The following is a 13,491-nucleotide window of genomic DNA, read 5'->3' as shown; positions in this document are numbered from 1 at the left end:
TGTCACAGCTTTTTTTATATTTAAAAGAATGATCTGAGCATTTCTGAAGTTAACGTTTACTTCAGGAGTGAAGCTAAAAAGAGCTACAAGGGCACCATTTCTTTGCTGTTTCTGCTTCAGCCTGTAAAGATGTATGATTAGATAGGAATACTGTAATGATTTTATTCATGTTTCTGGAGACAGAGACCATTTCTCTCTTAGGATTCAGTGACCTAAAACTTGGGAAGGTAAAGATTTGAAAATCTCCAACCTTCAAGGAAACTAGAAACTCAAAATAGAGTTTTTCAAGTTCCAGTCTCAATTATCTGAAACATATTTAAAAATTCATATTCTTCAGATAGTATACCAGAACAGGAAAACTGCTCTCACTGCAAACCTTAAAGGGAGGAAGCTTTGTCAGAGAAGCTAGAGGCATCTCACTAATTCTCAGTGGACTAGAGGCCTTCTGGAAGAATAGTAAACTGATGTTCCCAGTCATTGAGGTTGACCCTTCAAGCCCAGTGCTGGGTGACATGGCTGCTGTGCTTCATACACAGATGTTATTTTTAGAGGCAAGAATCCTCATTTCCCAAAAGTATAACCACAAGATGGCTGTTTGGAATGAATCACATTTATGCATTAGGACAATAGTAAATGTTCAGATCATGTCTGTGTAACCTCAGTTCCCTGAAGAAATATGTAATATCTTGGTACACTGCCACCCCGGGACCCTTGCCCTCTGTTGGTGGACCTCATCTAACTGAGGTGATTTATTTGGAAATGGAGCAGGGCTGTGGAGTTCCACAGATGTCTTTGAAGTAGCTTTTTCTTCCAAAAAAAAGTGATATTTTGACTTTGTGGCTATTCACAAAAACGGGTAAAGGGACAAAAATGTTGCCAATCTTCCGCAAAGTGGGTAGCAAGGCTCAGAGACCTTCAGGAAGAATTTGAACTTGGTGGCCTACGAGGGTGCCTTGCTGTGTTGGCACTTTGCTGCCCACAGCTGGCAAATCAGCCTGATCTAGCTAAACTTTTTGGGCCTAGGCCAACCTCAGTTCCAGCCTTTATAACTGCAACTGGACTATGTGGGGCGTTTGGCCCCTTAAACTGAGCTTTATTCTAGTAAGGTTGGAAACCCTGAAGGAGGCCATTACAGAGCCCAGAATTAACACACACAGGCCGGCTAATCTAGCAAAGAGAGTACTTATCTAGGAATTGACAGAGGCTCCCTGGGTGGCCTGGATAACCTTGTTTAGCCACTTAGTGCTTTGGTTGGCCACATCTCTTTGGGTTATCTGATTCATTTGCTTAAAAAGATCGAATGACTGCCTGCCTCTTTGACTTTACCCCACTCTGTCAGAGGAAGAGTCTCCCTCATCTGGAGGGAAAGATGGTACCTGCCTCTCATGGTAGCCCAATAAAGTAAATGCTGGTATTCAGTCACTCTGTTCATCTGTCTTACCTTCTAGCTGTGGAGTCAGGGCTCCCTGGCAGGAATCGGCTATTACCATACCAGGACAACAGCAATGGCATATGAGATTGGTCAAAGAGACAGAGGTTGGAAAAAAAATCAAAAGTCAATGAATAGGGCCAGCACAGTGGCTCACGCCTGTGATTCCAGCACTTTGTGAGGCCAAGGCGGGAGGATGACTTGAGCCCAGAAGTTCCAGACCAGCCTGCAAGATAGCGAGACCCTTATCTCAAGAAAAAAAGAAAGAGAGAGAGAGAGAAGAGAAGAGGAAGGAAGGAAGGAAGGAAGGAAGGAAGGAAGGAAGGAAGGAAGGAAGGAAGGAAGGAAGGAAGGATAAGTTACTTATTATTTTCTTAACCCATTGGTTTATTCATTCTTTCAGTTAGTTCATTCACCACCTACTATGTGGTGTCAGGCACTGTGCTAGTCCCAGGGCCATGCCCTTTCCAGCTTAATGCTGGAGTTTAAAACCCCTTCTTCATAGCCCCATTTCAAATCCTAACAACTTTATACTAGCTATCCTGAAAAAAGTTTTCAGGCTGAAAATGCACGTGTTGCCTCACCTCTCTCTCGGCTCTAATTTCCTCATTTGTAAAATGAAGCTAATAATATCTGCCCTGGTATCTTACAGGGGTCCCACGTAGATCAACTAAGAGAAGAGATACAGAAGCTTTTAATTATAAAAATCATAAAATGCTAATGGTAGCGACTCAATAATGAAGATTTATTGAGGGTTTATAGGTTCCCTAGATTTAGCCTTACCCAGGCCATAACTGAATGTTAACCTATACCAATAATTCTGAATTCATTCTGTTTGGAAATTCAGATTTTATAAATATGTAATTTTTCATGTATCATATTAATGTATTATTTTCTGAGTGCTGTGCACCAGATACTAAGCTCAGTGCTTCACATGAATTATTTCATTTAATCCCCATAATTACACAACGTGGGAGGTGGGTACAAGTATTATTATACCCATCTTATAGAGAAGAAACATGGAACTCAGAAAGGTTAAAAAATAATTTGTCGGCTGGGCATAGTGACTCACACTTGTAATCCCAGCACTTTAGGAGGCTGAGGTGAGAAAATCACTTGAGCCCAGGAGTTCACAACCAGCCTGGAAAATATAGGGAGACCCTGTCTCTACAAAAAAAATTCAGAAGTATTCAGGTGTGGTGGCATGCACCTGTAGTCCTAGTTGCTCAGAAGGCTGAGGCAGGAGGATCACTTTAGCCCAAGAGCTCAAGGCTGCAGTAAGCCGTGATCACGTTGCTGCACTCCAGCCTGGGCAACAGAGCAAGACACTGTCTCAATAAAGATAAAACATAAATAAAAGAATAGCTTATTTATAGTAACAAGGCTAGTAAATGGGGGAGTCAATTTGAACCCACGTTTTCTGACTTCAGAGTATGAACCTTTAACCACCATACTATTCATCCTCTTAGAAAAGAATCAAACTCCATACACTTCTAAGCTATTGGTAATATTCTCAGAAATTTTCCACTTTGAGGTAGCAGACAGTTTCCTAGAACTGCAGAGAACTATTTCTACCACTAGGGAAGGAGCCCCACTGAAATTGATTTAATTCCATCCTGGGTCTGCTTTGTTCATATCCTGGTGTTTTGTTTGTTTGTTTCCTACCCATTTAACAGGGGGATTTATTTTCCTAAGTTTCAGTGCCGCATTCACAAACCATAAAGTAAGAATTGGGAAAGCTGGAAGTGGCAGAGAAAGTGTGTTCTGTGGATCAGAGGCAGATGTGGAAGCAAGGCCCAGGCAAGAACATATGCAGGTGCGGGTAGCTTTGCTGATACCATATGAAAGCCCAGCCTCTAGCAGGTCTCTTCTCTTCTCTTCTCTTTGTCATTAAACATCTCTGTGTGCATCCTTGGTGCACAGACTCTTTTTCTTAATGGGAGCATCCAGAAGGGTCTTCCCAGACCCACAAAAATTCCACCCAGCCTTCTTTCTAGTGTTTCAGTGTGTGGCCATGGAGTGTTACATTTTTTGCCTTAGGAGGTATTTGTAACAAGCTCTTATGTCTGCTGCTATGGCTATTGCTGCTACCCCTCCTTCCCTGCTTTTCCTCTTCAAGCTCATCATCATTATTCTGAGCAACAGAGTTAACATGTCCAAGAACTTATTACCTTTCCAGGCAAAGTGCTAAGAACTTGACATGCATTATTCTATTTATTTGTTCATTCATCCATTTGATATTTACTGAACATTACTTTGTACGAAACACTGTGCTAGAAACTGGTAATCGAACACACTGTTATCCCTTCTGTTAGTCTAGTGGAGATGCAACAGGGAATATATAATTACAAACCGTGGAAAGTTCGAGAAAAGAAGAATACATGGAACTATGTGAAAGGTGAATTGTGCTATTTCATTTACTACTTCAACAGCCCTGTGAAGATAATAAATAGTATTTTCCCCCATTTTACAGATGAGGAAAGAAGCTCAGGGAATTTAAGTGACTTGCACAAAGTCACACAGCTAGTTTGCAGGCTGAGTAAGATTCACATCCATGCAGGTCAGATTTCAAAGCTCATGCCCTTAACTGCTATACTTTACTGCCCCCGCAATGTGTGAAGCGCATATATAGCCATTAATTCTAGCCCTATATATTTGGGTTATGGTGTTATCTCAAATGTGTGGAGTTGCAATTGTTTCCAATTAGTTGTGGCTGTGGTTTGGTGCATTCGTTCAAAGAGAATGTGCACACAAAGCACAGGTCACATGGTAGGCCTTGTGGATGTGCGCAATGTATAAATAATAATGGCATTCCGAAAAAGCTGGGCTTCAGTGGAGTCACCACATTTGTTTTCCATTAGCTTATACTACTCAAATACAAACAGTAAAGCATGTGTTTACATTGCTGTGGGTATGGAAAGCCAGGCCCCCAAAGCATATTTTGCAGGCCATATAAAGCTGAGCATCCAAATAGTTCAAAATCAGTTTTATAAGCCCAGCTTAAATGCTTTAAAATGTAACCTGGATTCCAGATATTAAAAAATGCCTACAGAAGGTATGTGAGTAGCCAAAAGAGACAAAACCAGCTAAATCCTTAAAATATGAACCAAGTCCCATATTTGCAGTATCTATTTTGCTACTTATCCCTTTATTTTTTTTTAAATGCTAAAGAGCTTAAAGTCGAGCAAACTCTTAGCCGTGTAGCAGCAGTAATGGAATTTTTCATTCTGTACTAACCAGCTTTCTGAAGCTTTTCAAAACAAACTTGTTCATGATGAGATAGTTTGGTTATTTAAAACACAGTAAATGACAAGCCTGGGGAAAGCCAGCAGGAGGCATCCAATGTTGTTCAATGCCCAGTGCTTATCTCCCCATCCTGGTCCTCCCACCCAATAGTGAAAAGCTTTCCCATCAAGTTATAGTTAATGCCTAGCTCCTGAGAAAATGGAGTCGAAATGGAAATTATCTGAGCTAAAGGCAGTAAAGATGGCAAAAATTTACAATGAATGCCCCATTCGTTGATGTCTTTACCTAAGACACAAGTTTCTTTTGAAGACTTCTCGACCGGGATGGGGTAAAGATGTTATTGTTCATGAGATCTCATTTACCTGCTCAGTAACTTCGTCAAGTTATGTCCCCTGTCTGAGCTTCAGTGTCCTCCCTTAATGTGAGAAATGGGGATAGCAGTCTTCCCTGTTACACAAACTGGTGGAGAGGATTGAGGATTATGTGAGAGAACATATGTTAACCCCCAGCACGGTGTGTGGCTGATAAGGTTCATATCTTTGAAATCAAGACAATTCTAAGAAGCCTATTATTTATACCATATAGACAGATCAAGACTTCCTGCTCTCACTGGTCTAATTTCAGCTATTTGATCCCTCTCAGAACAACAAGTATGTCCTTTGATCTTCCATCAACCAAGCACAAAAAGAGCTTCGGCCAAATCTAATTGTCCCATGCTGCAGTGCCCTTTTGTTATCTTGGTTATAGCTTTTAAAATATGAAATTGCTGTACTTCAGAAAGCCTTTTTTCTCTTACATTGTGTTTCTAATTTTCTTAAGTAATTATTCCAGGCTTTTGTTTCCTTTTATCACACAACCCTGAGTACATGTTCCAAGGCTAACTTTAAATGTTTCCCTGTCTAATCAAATGAAGTCAATCACCTTTATACAAGGGTATTTTCCTTAACTACAAAGACAAAAGGTCATGATGTCTATACCTAACTGAAAAAGGAAATAATCAGATTGCATTTACTTTTAAACACATGGTTTGAAGAGCATGTACTAAGGATTCCAACATGCATGATGCTCCCGTGGCTCTTGTCAGAAGATGGTTTCAGAGGGATTCTGGGAAGCAGAGTACCATTGGAATAGCCTTTCTAAAAGAGTAAGGAGTGGTGTACGATTCAGTCACAGTAAGATGAGGGGGACAGATCCAGTTAGGCATGTGCCTGTAGTACCAGCTACTCGGGAAGCTAAGGCAGGAGAATTGCTTGAGCCCAGGAGTTTGAGATCAGCTTAGGCAACATAGTGAGACCCCAGCTCAAAAAATATAAATGTAGATGTGTGCTCTCCATCCCAGAACCACTAAACCAGAAACTGTGAGTGAATGGGGCTAGGTAGCATGTCTTTTTTTTTTAACTTTTGCCTTTTTATTTTTTCAAAATCACAATTTGTTTTTATTTTGTCAAAACTGCTGACCTGAATATTATAGGGAAAGAAATGATTGAATGATTGCCAAGAGCTCAATATCAACACTAAAATGTAAGCCATCAAGACTGTTTTACACTAAAAAACTTATGTTTCTCTTAGGTGTTTGGGGGAATTATGGTATACATTGAATTACTTGTTATTTAAATATTACTTCTACATGTGCATTATCTTAGATATTTTTCTTTTTCCTATGAAATGCCATTCAACTTAAAACATGTTTAATTCTTTATTTTTTCCTTTTATTTTTAGTTGACACATAATAACTGTACATATTTATGAGACACAGAATAATATTTCAATACATGTATACAATGTATAATGATTAAATCAGGGTAATTAGCATATCCATTACCTCAAGCATTTATTATTTGTGTTGTGGACATTGAACTCCTCTCTTCTAGGCTTTTGAAAATACACAATAAATTATCATTAACCATATTCATCCTACAGTAGTATAGTACAGCAGTCCCCAACCTTTTTGGTACCAGGGACCAGTTTTGTAGAAGACAGTTTTGCCACAGACCAGGGGTGTGATGGTTTCAGAATGAAACTGTTCCACCTCAGATCATCAGAGTAGGGCTCCCACTCCTATGAGAATCTAGCACTGCCACTGATCTGACAGAGGGCGTAACTCAGGTGCTCACCCACTACTCACCTCCTACTGTGTGGGGACCCTGGTATAGAACACTAGAACTAATTCCTGCTATCTAGCTGTAATTTAGTATCTATTGACCAATCTCTCCCTATCCTCCCCTCCCCATCCGCTTCCCAGACTCTAGTAACCATTATTCTCTACTACTATGAGCTCAACCTTTTTAGCTCCTACATATGAGTGAGAATGTGGGGTATTTATCTTTCTATGCCTGACTTATTTCACTTGACATAATGCCCTCCAGGCTCATCCATATTGCCTCAAAAGACAGGATTTCATTCTTTATTAGGGCTGAATAGTACTCCATTGTGTATATATACCACTTTTTCTTCATCATTCATCTCTTGATGGACATTATAGGTTGATTCCAAATCTTGGCTACTGTGAATAGCGCTGCAGTAAACATGAGAGTGCTGATACCTCTTCAATATACTCATTTCCTTTCCTTTGAATAAATACTATACTTTGAGTAAAAAGTACTCAATTTCCTTTAAGTAAATACTATAGTGGGATTACTGGATCATAGGGTAGTTCTATTTTTAGTTTTTTGAGAAACTTCCATACTGTTTTCCATAATGCCTGGGCTAATTTACATTCCTACCAACATATATAGGAGTTTAGCAAGGCTGATTTTTTAACAAGCATCCTGGTGATTCTTATGGAATTTAGAGAATCACTCTCATAGTGTGTAAGTATGTACCTATGCTTTGACCCAGTAACCTTACTAAGGAAATAATCCAAGATATGGAAAGAGTTATGTGAATGTTCCTGATGATTACATATTTGTTTATAAAATAAAAATAACAGGAAACAATGCAAATATTCAATATTAGGAAAATGGTTAAGTAAATATTGAAAGATCCTTAATGAACAGATGCATCATCACATTTAAAGTATGACATTTATCACATTTACTTATTACAACAATTCTGTGAGGCAGGCATTATTTCCCTCATTTTACAGATAAGGACCCAGAATTTTAGGGAGATTAAGCAGCTTGTCTGAAAATACAATTTTTTTTTTGAGATGGCGCCTCACTCTTTCCCCAGGCTGGAGTGTACTGGTGCAATCTCAGCTCACTGCAACCTCCACCTCCTGGGTTCAAGCAATTCTCCTCCCTCAGTCTCCCAAGTAGCTGGGACTACAGGTGCCACCACACCCAGCTAATTTTTGTATTTTTAGTAGAGACCGGGTTTTGCCATGTTGGCCAGGATGGTCTCTATCTCTTGATCTGGTGATCCTCCCACCTCTGCCTCCCATAGTGCTGGGATTACAGGCATGCACCACCACACTTGGCTGAAAATATAATTTTAATAAGTGGAAAAAGTAGGATTCTAACTCACGTCAATACAACTCAATACAAGTCAATATATCTGTTTCCCAAATACAAGTTCAATTTTAAAACAAGCATTAAAAAGTGCTGACCTTTGAAAACACAAACATTATTTATTAAAGTTTGGGAATTAGGGGGTTTCTCCCTTGTTTCTTTTTCCTTTCATGTTTCTATATTTGATACTTGCATATTTAAAATATTATATTCTAAAAGAAAGTTGCTTGTATGCTTAGGCAACTGTGATGGTCTCAGTGGCTAAAACAGAGTTGTACAGAGGGTAGTGGCTGTAGAAAAAGCTGGAATGTCAAGGGCTTTGTGCACTTCCACTAGGGTGTCCTCTGTGTGCAAAATAATGCCCAGCAGAAGTGTCAGGTTGACAGAATGTCTATGGGGATAGTGGAATGAAATACTTAGACCTAGGTTTTAATAAGATAGTTTACATTGATAATCATTATTGTGTGCCTTGGCTTTTAAAAAGCTAACAGGACAGTGTCCTTTGAAAACAGCAAACAGTTAATCAAAAGCATTAGGCCCCTAAAGTTACCTACCTTTGGTGCAAGTCCTTCATAACTGTCTTTTCATAAAGTGAGTGTTCAGTCTGAAAGACTGAGAAAGGGAAGAAAAAGGTCAATATTGTGAACTATAATTAGGCAATTGGATTTCTGGGCCAAATTCCAGGCTGTACTAAATCCACTCCTTGCTAGCAATTCCTCTTCTATGACCCATTACGCTTCTTTCAACACTCTGGAACTTCAGTCTCTTCTTTAAGATTTTTCCATTAACAATAGCTTTCTAGGTTTGGGTTTGTTTTTTAATGTGTGAGGGTTAGGCTAATTGGTGGCTGTGTAAAATAGCTTAAAAGTCTACTATAATCCTTCTTCCATGCTGAATTTGTCACCAAAATAGGAGTGATTAATACCTAAAGAAGTAACTTCACTGGCAAAGTTTTAAAGGGTTTTTGTTTAATTGCACTTTGTTATAAACTGAGCTACTCAAGAATATTGGGGGCACTCACTGCACACAGTTTGGAAATGGCCTCTCAAAGATTAGCTACAAGTCTGAGCTGAAGTCCCCCCAAAGTGTTTAACTATTCATCCACATATCTTCTTCTATAATTAATCTGGGCCTTGACTTTCTCCTTTTTCATAAAGTTGTGGAAATAGCTTTTAAAGAATTAAAGATACCAGAACACTTCATTTTGCTTCAGTTCGATAGCATATATATTGAGTGCCTACTATGTGCTAGATACTGCCTTAAATGTTCTGGGGTTCGGAGATATATAAAATGAAACCCCTGGACAGCTCACAGCATGGTGATGGAGAGAAGTCATATGTACAAATAATATCGGATTGCATACAGAAAGTGGCATTTAGGAGGTACAGATAAAGGGAGCAGTGGTAGAAAAGGGAGAGAGAGAGCTGAAATGACTGCCTACCAGGAAAACTTTATTAATGACTTGGCATTAGAACTTGGCTTGAAAGTATGGAGGGCTTTGAACAGACACAAATGAGGAAAAGCTCATCGTACATTCTCAATGAATGTGTAATGAAAGTGTTAATGAAAAGGACAGATGCAAGATATGCTTTAGAAAAAACAAGTTCACTAATCTGTATCTAAACATAAATTCTACTCACATGAAAAATGTTTCAGGTATTCCATGATGTACACAAAGAATGCATTCTTGAAAATTAACATAAAAAGGCTTATGTCGAAAGCAAATTTCTCGTAAGATATAATGACAAATTTCTCATAAGACATAATTTCTCATAAGACAAATTTCTTATAACACATAATAATGTTGAAAGCAAATTTCTCATAAGACATTTGGTGAAACTGAAGTCACGTTATAGGCTAGATTAGCAGTTCTCAAAGAATGGTTTACGGACCGTGGGAATCCAAGAAATCCAGGGATCCACAAGGTTAAGACTACTTGCACAACAATACTAAGATGTTATTTGTCTTTTCCCCTGTGTGGATTTTTGTACCAGTGGTTCAAAAGCAATGGTAAGTACAACTCTTCAGTGCCGCAGTATGAATTAGGACACCACAGGATGAATTCAGCCAATGGCACCAAAATGTTCTAGTAGCCATTGTATTCTTCACTGCTGTGTACTTGCAGAAAAATAAAGGAGAGTTTCACTTAAGGGTATCATTGCTGAAACTGTAAAAGTTGACTGATTTTATTAAACCTCATCTCTTATACTTTTTAAAAATTCTGTGTTATAAAACGGGAAGTACACTTAAAGTATTTACACAGTAAACCATGTCAATGTGCATCTCAAGAAAAAGCACTTGTGAGATATTTGAGCTGTGAGCCTCCTGTTTCCTTTTTACTTGAGAGAATGACTTACAAACTACAGTTGTGCAGACTTGAATATTTGCTAGACATTTTCTTGGAAAGGAACAAAGACAGCCTGTCAGTTCAGAGAAAACAACTGACAGTATTTATTGCCAATAATAAAATTCAAACTTTCAATAGAAAACCAAAAATTGTTTTAAACTTTTATCTGCCACTGTGAGCTTCAGAGCTTCCCAAAGCCTAAAGACTTCTCAGATGAGATTGGAGGTAATATTAATGAATGTGATTTTTTATATCATATAATGAAAGGTATTGACATTTGGAAGACCTACATTGCTCAGTGAGTCGGTATTTTCCAGATGACTCATGCATGATGATACAAAATTAGTAAAATGCATGTTCAAAGTTCAAAACATACCAATGGATTCGAATGTAACAGGACATGGAATGTTAATTTGTATACTCTCATATTCCACATTGCAACTACCTGTTGAGTTTTAACGTAGTATCAAAGAAAAATCTCCACAATTATCTGAAAAGTCTACTTCTCTCTTTTCTTACTGATGTATCTGCGGGGGATTGGATTAATTGCAAATGTTTCAACCAAAACCATACATTACAGCAGATTGAGTGGAGAAGGAGATTTGATAATCTAGCTATCTTATATTAAGCTGGACATCAAAGAGACTTATAAAAATGTTAAATAGTGCCACTCTTCCTACGAATTATCTTATGTTTGTGAAACTATGTTTGTCATTAAAAAATGTTTATGTTCTAGCCTGGGCAACATAGTGAGACCTCACCTCCACAAAACGTCAAAAAAAAAATTTAGCTGGGCATGGTGGCACACAATGTAGTCCCAGCTACTTGGGAAGTTGTGGTGGGAGGATTGCTTGAGCCTGGAATGTCGAGGCTGCAGTGAGCCATGATCATGCAACGGCACTCCCACCCGGGTGACGGATCAAGACCCTGTGTCAAAAAAAAAATGTCTATGTCACATCATGGGTTCATTCTTGTTATGTTTACAGAAGCTATCAAATATTTTAAAAATGTATCAGTTATAATTTCTAAGATGACAAATGTTGATAGATATAACTTATATAAACCAAAGTGTTCTATGGTTCTCAGTAAGTACAAAGGAGTCCTGAGACCAAGAAGTTTGAGAATCACTAATCCAGCTCATCTTAGCCTGTATTTGCGTATAATAAATTTAGTTGTGTATGATGAGCAGCAGAGGATGTGGTAGGGTGAGAGAGTGGGAGAGTGAAAGTGGTGCTGGAGTGGGAAACAGTTGGTAGGTTGGCTTCTGCAATCCATTAGAGGTTGATGGCCAGAAAAAAAAAACAAAAACAAAAACCTCTTTGGGACTTTCCTCTTTGCTAAAAAATAAAAATAAAAATCTAAAAACCACCTGCAGAATCACATTTCTCTGTAGTATGTAGCTTTTCCAAGTAGGTTTCAGTTCGGCAGCAAAATCACAGATGGAGAACATAAAAGTATACTTAGCCATGGCAATAAACATAGGGACTATGGAAACCACAGAAACCCCCGACCTGTGTTTGAAGCAGTTTTTCTTTCTGGATACCTCTTCCACAATCACAAAAATATCAGTTTCTGTATATCCAGACTCTTTTGTTGGTTGTCTTTTAAAAGTAGGGGATGGGACTAAGATTTAGTATGAGAAATGGGTGATGAGGAAGAATGAAGCCTTGGAGAGAGATGCTGAGGAAAAATAAGATGGAATTGGACAATGGCCCTTGGGGACCCTTCATGCGGTGCACTGGGTCCCTGGATCAGTAGAGAGACTTTCGAAAGGTGGGAGTCCCATAAAATTAGTAATGTATTAGCCATGTGACTGAAAAGCCAGACACTGCAGAGTGAAACAAACATGTCTCTTATTATGCATATTATCTACAATAAAGCAAAATGAATTTAAAAGCGTCTTATTGGAATTGTGGGAGGGGAGAATATGAAACAGTTCTTCTCGTGATCAAGACATATATAATTATGATGATTGATTATAAGTAGTCATTGTAAATGTGTATAAAATGGCACTGCTATTCTCTTCATTTGGTAGGAAGCATTTTGGGGTTTTAATTTAGTGACTGTAAATTTGGCTATTGGGGGCTTCCATAGGGATGTTTTCTGATATTGATGTCCTCCTAGCTTTGCGTTATCATGTCTTAAGTTCGTCATCAGTGAGTTGTATCACGGAGACTTTCAGGAGCTTAAATACCATGGTATGAGACGATCTCATGCAATCTACACTCTGGCTACTGCATGATGTAAGTAGAGTCAAGGAGTACAGCATCACGTCAAATGCTGTGGAAAGGCCCAGAAGTATGAAACTCTAAAGAGTATAAGCAGTTTACAGCTACTTAAATTTGAAAGTGATTTTTTTTAAAGCTTCTGTGTAATTCATTGAACATTTTTCAATACCTCCTGTTAATAACATACTTGTAGACCTACCTGAGAAATATGAAGTGCTGATGCATTCCTGGTTGTTTTCTTTCAGCTCCTGAGAACCATGTCTGTGCCCAAAGGTAGAGTTCTGGATAAAAACCTGGATGAGGAAGGGTTTGAAAGTGGAGACTGCGGTGACGATGAAGATGAGTGCATTGGAGGCTCTGGTGATGGAATGATGAAAGTGAAGAATCAGCTCCGCTTCCTTGCAGGTAACTGATTAGTGCTGACCCAAATGTAATCTAAACATGGTGATGCTCAGGAATTAAAAATAAATTGAACCTGCTCTCTATAATTCCCCTACAATCCCTGCAATATACAATCTCATCAACTCCTCAAGGAAAGACTATACAAGCTCTAGAAAGTGAAGTTTTCAGGTAGCGTTCTTTCCCCACCTCCCCCGACTCCGCCCCACCACCCATTTCCAACCTTGGGTAGATTAAAAGGTTAACTTCTTGTTTTTCATTATCTAAAAAGAACTGACCTAATCAGTTTGCTCTGTTTCTCACTGGAGATTTCCTTGGTTCTTCTCATTTATAAAAAGAAATGGATAATAATAAATGTAAATTTGGGATGAAATAATCTGTACAAGAAAGCCC

General features: G+C 38.6%; 1 protein-coding gene across 2 annotated transcripts in view; it reads left to right on the top strand.

Moving 5' to 3' along the window:
• The window catches only part of GPC3 (glypican 3), a 465,274-nt gene that overhangs the window by 390,742 nt on the left and 61,041 nt on the right, over positions 1-13,491 (top strand). For both annotated transcript variants that reach the window (XM_008989909.5, XM_002763282.7), the window contains one exon: positions 12,945-13,104. In XM_008989909.5, coding sequence (XP_008988157.2) covers positions 12,945-13,104 — 160 coding nt within the window. The remainder of the gene's footprint in view (positions 1-12,944; positions 13,105-13,491) is intronic.

The sequence above is a fragment of the Callithrix jacchus genome, chromosome X, assembly GCF_049354715.1.
Source record: "Callithrix jacchus isolate 240 chromosome X, calJac240_pri, whole genome shotgun sequence".
In the NCBI taxonomy this organism is placed as follows: Eukaryota; Metazoa; Chordata; class Mammalia; order Primates; family Cebidae; genus Callithrix; species Callithrix jacchus.
Note: the sequence above shows the minus strand (reverse complement) of the source record. Positions and strands in the feature narration are given on the sequence as shown.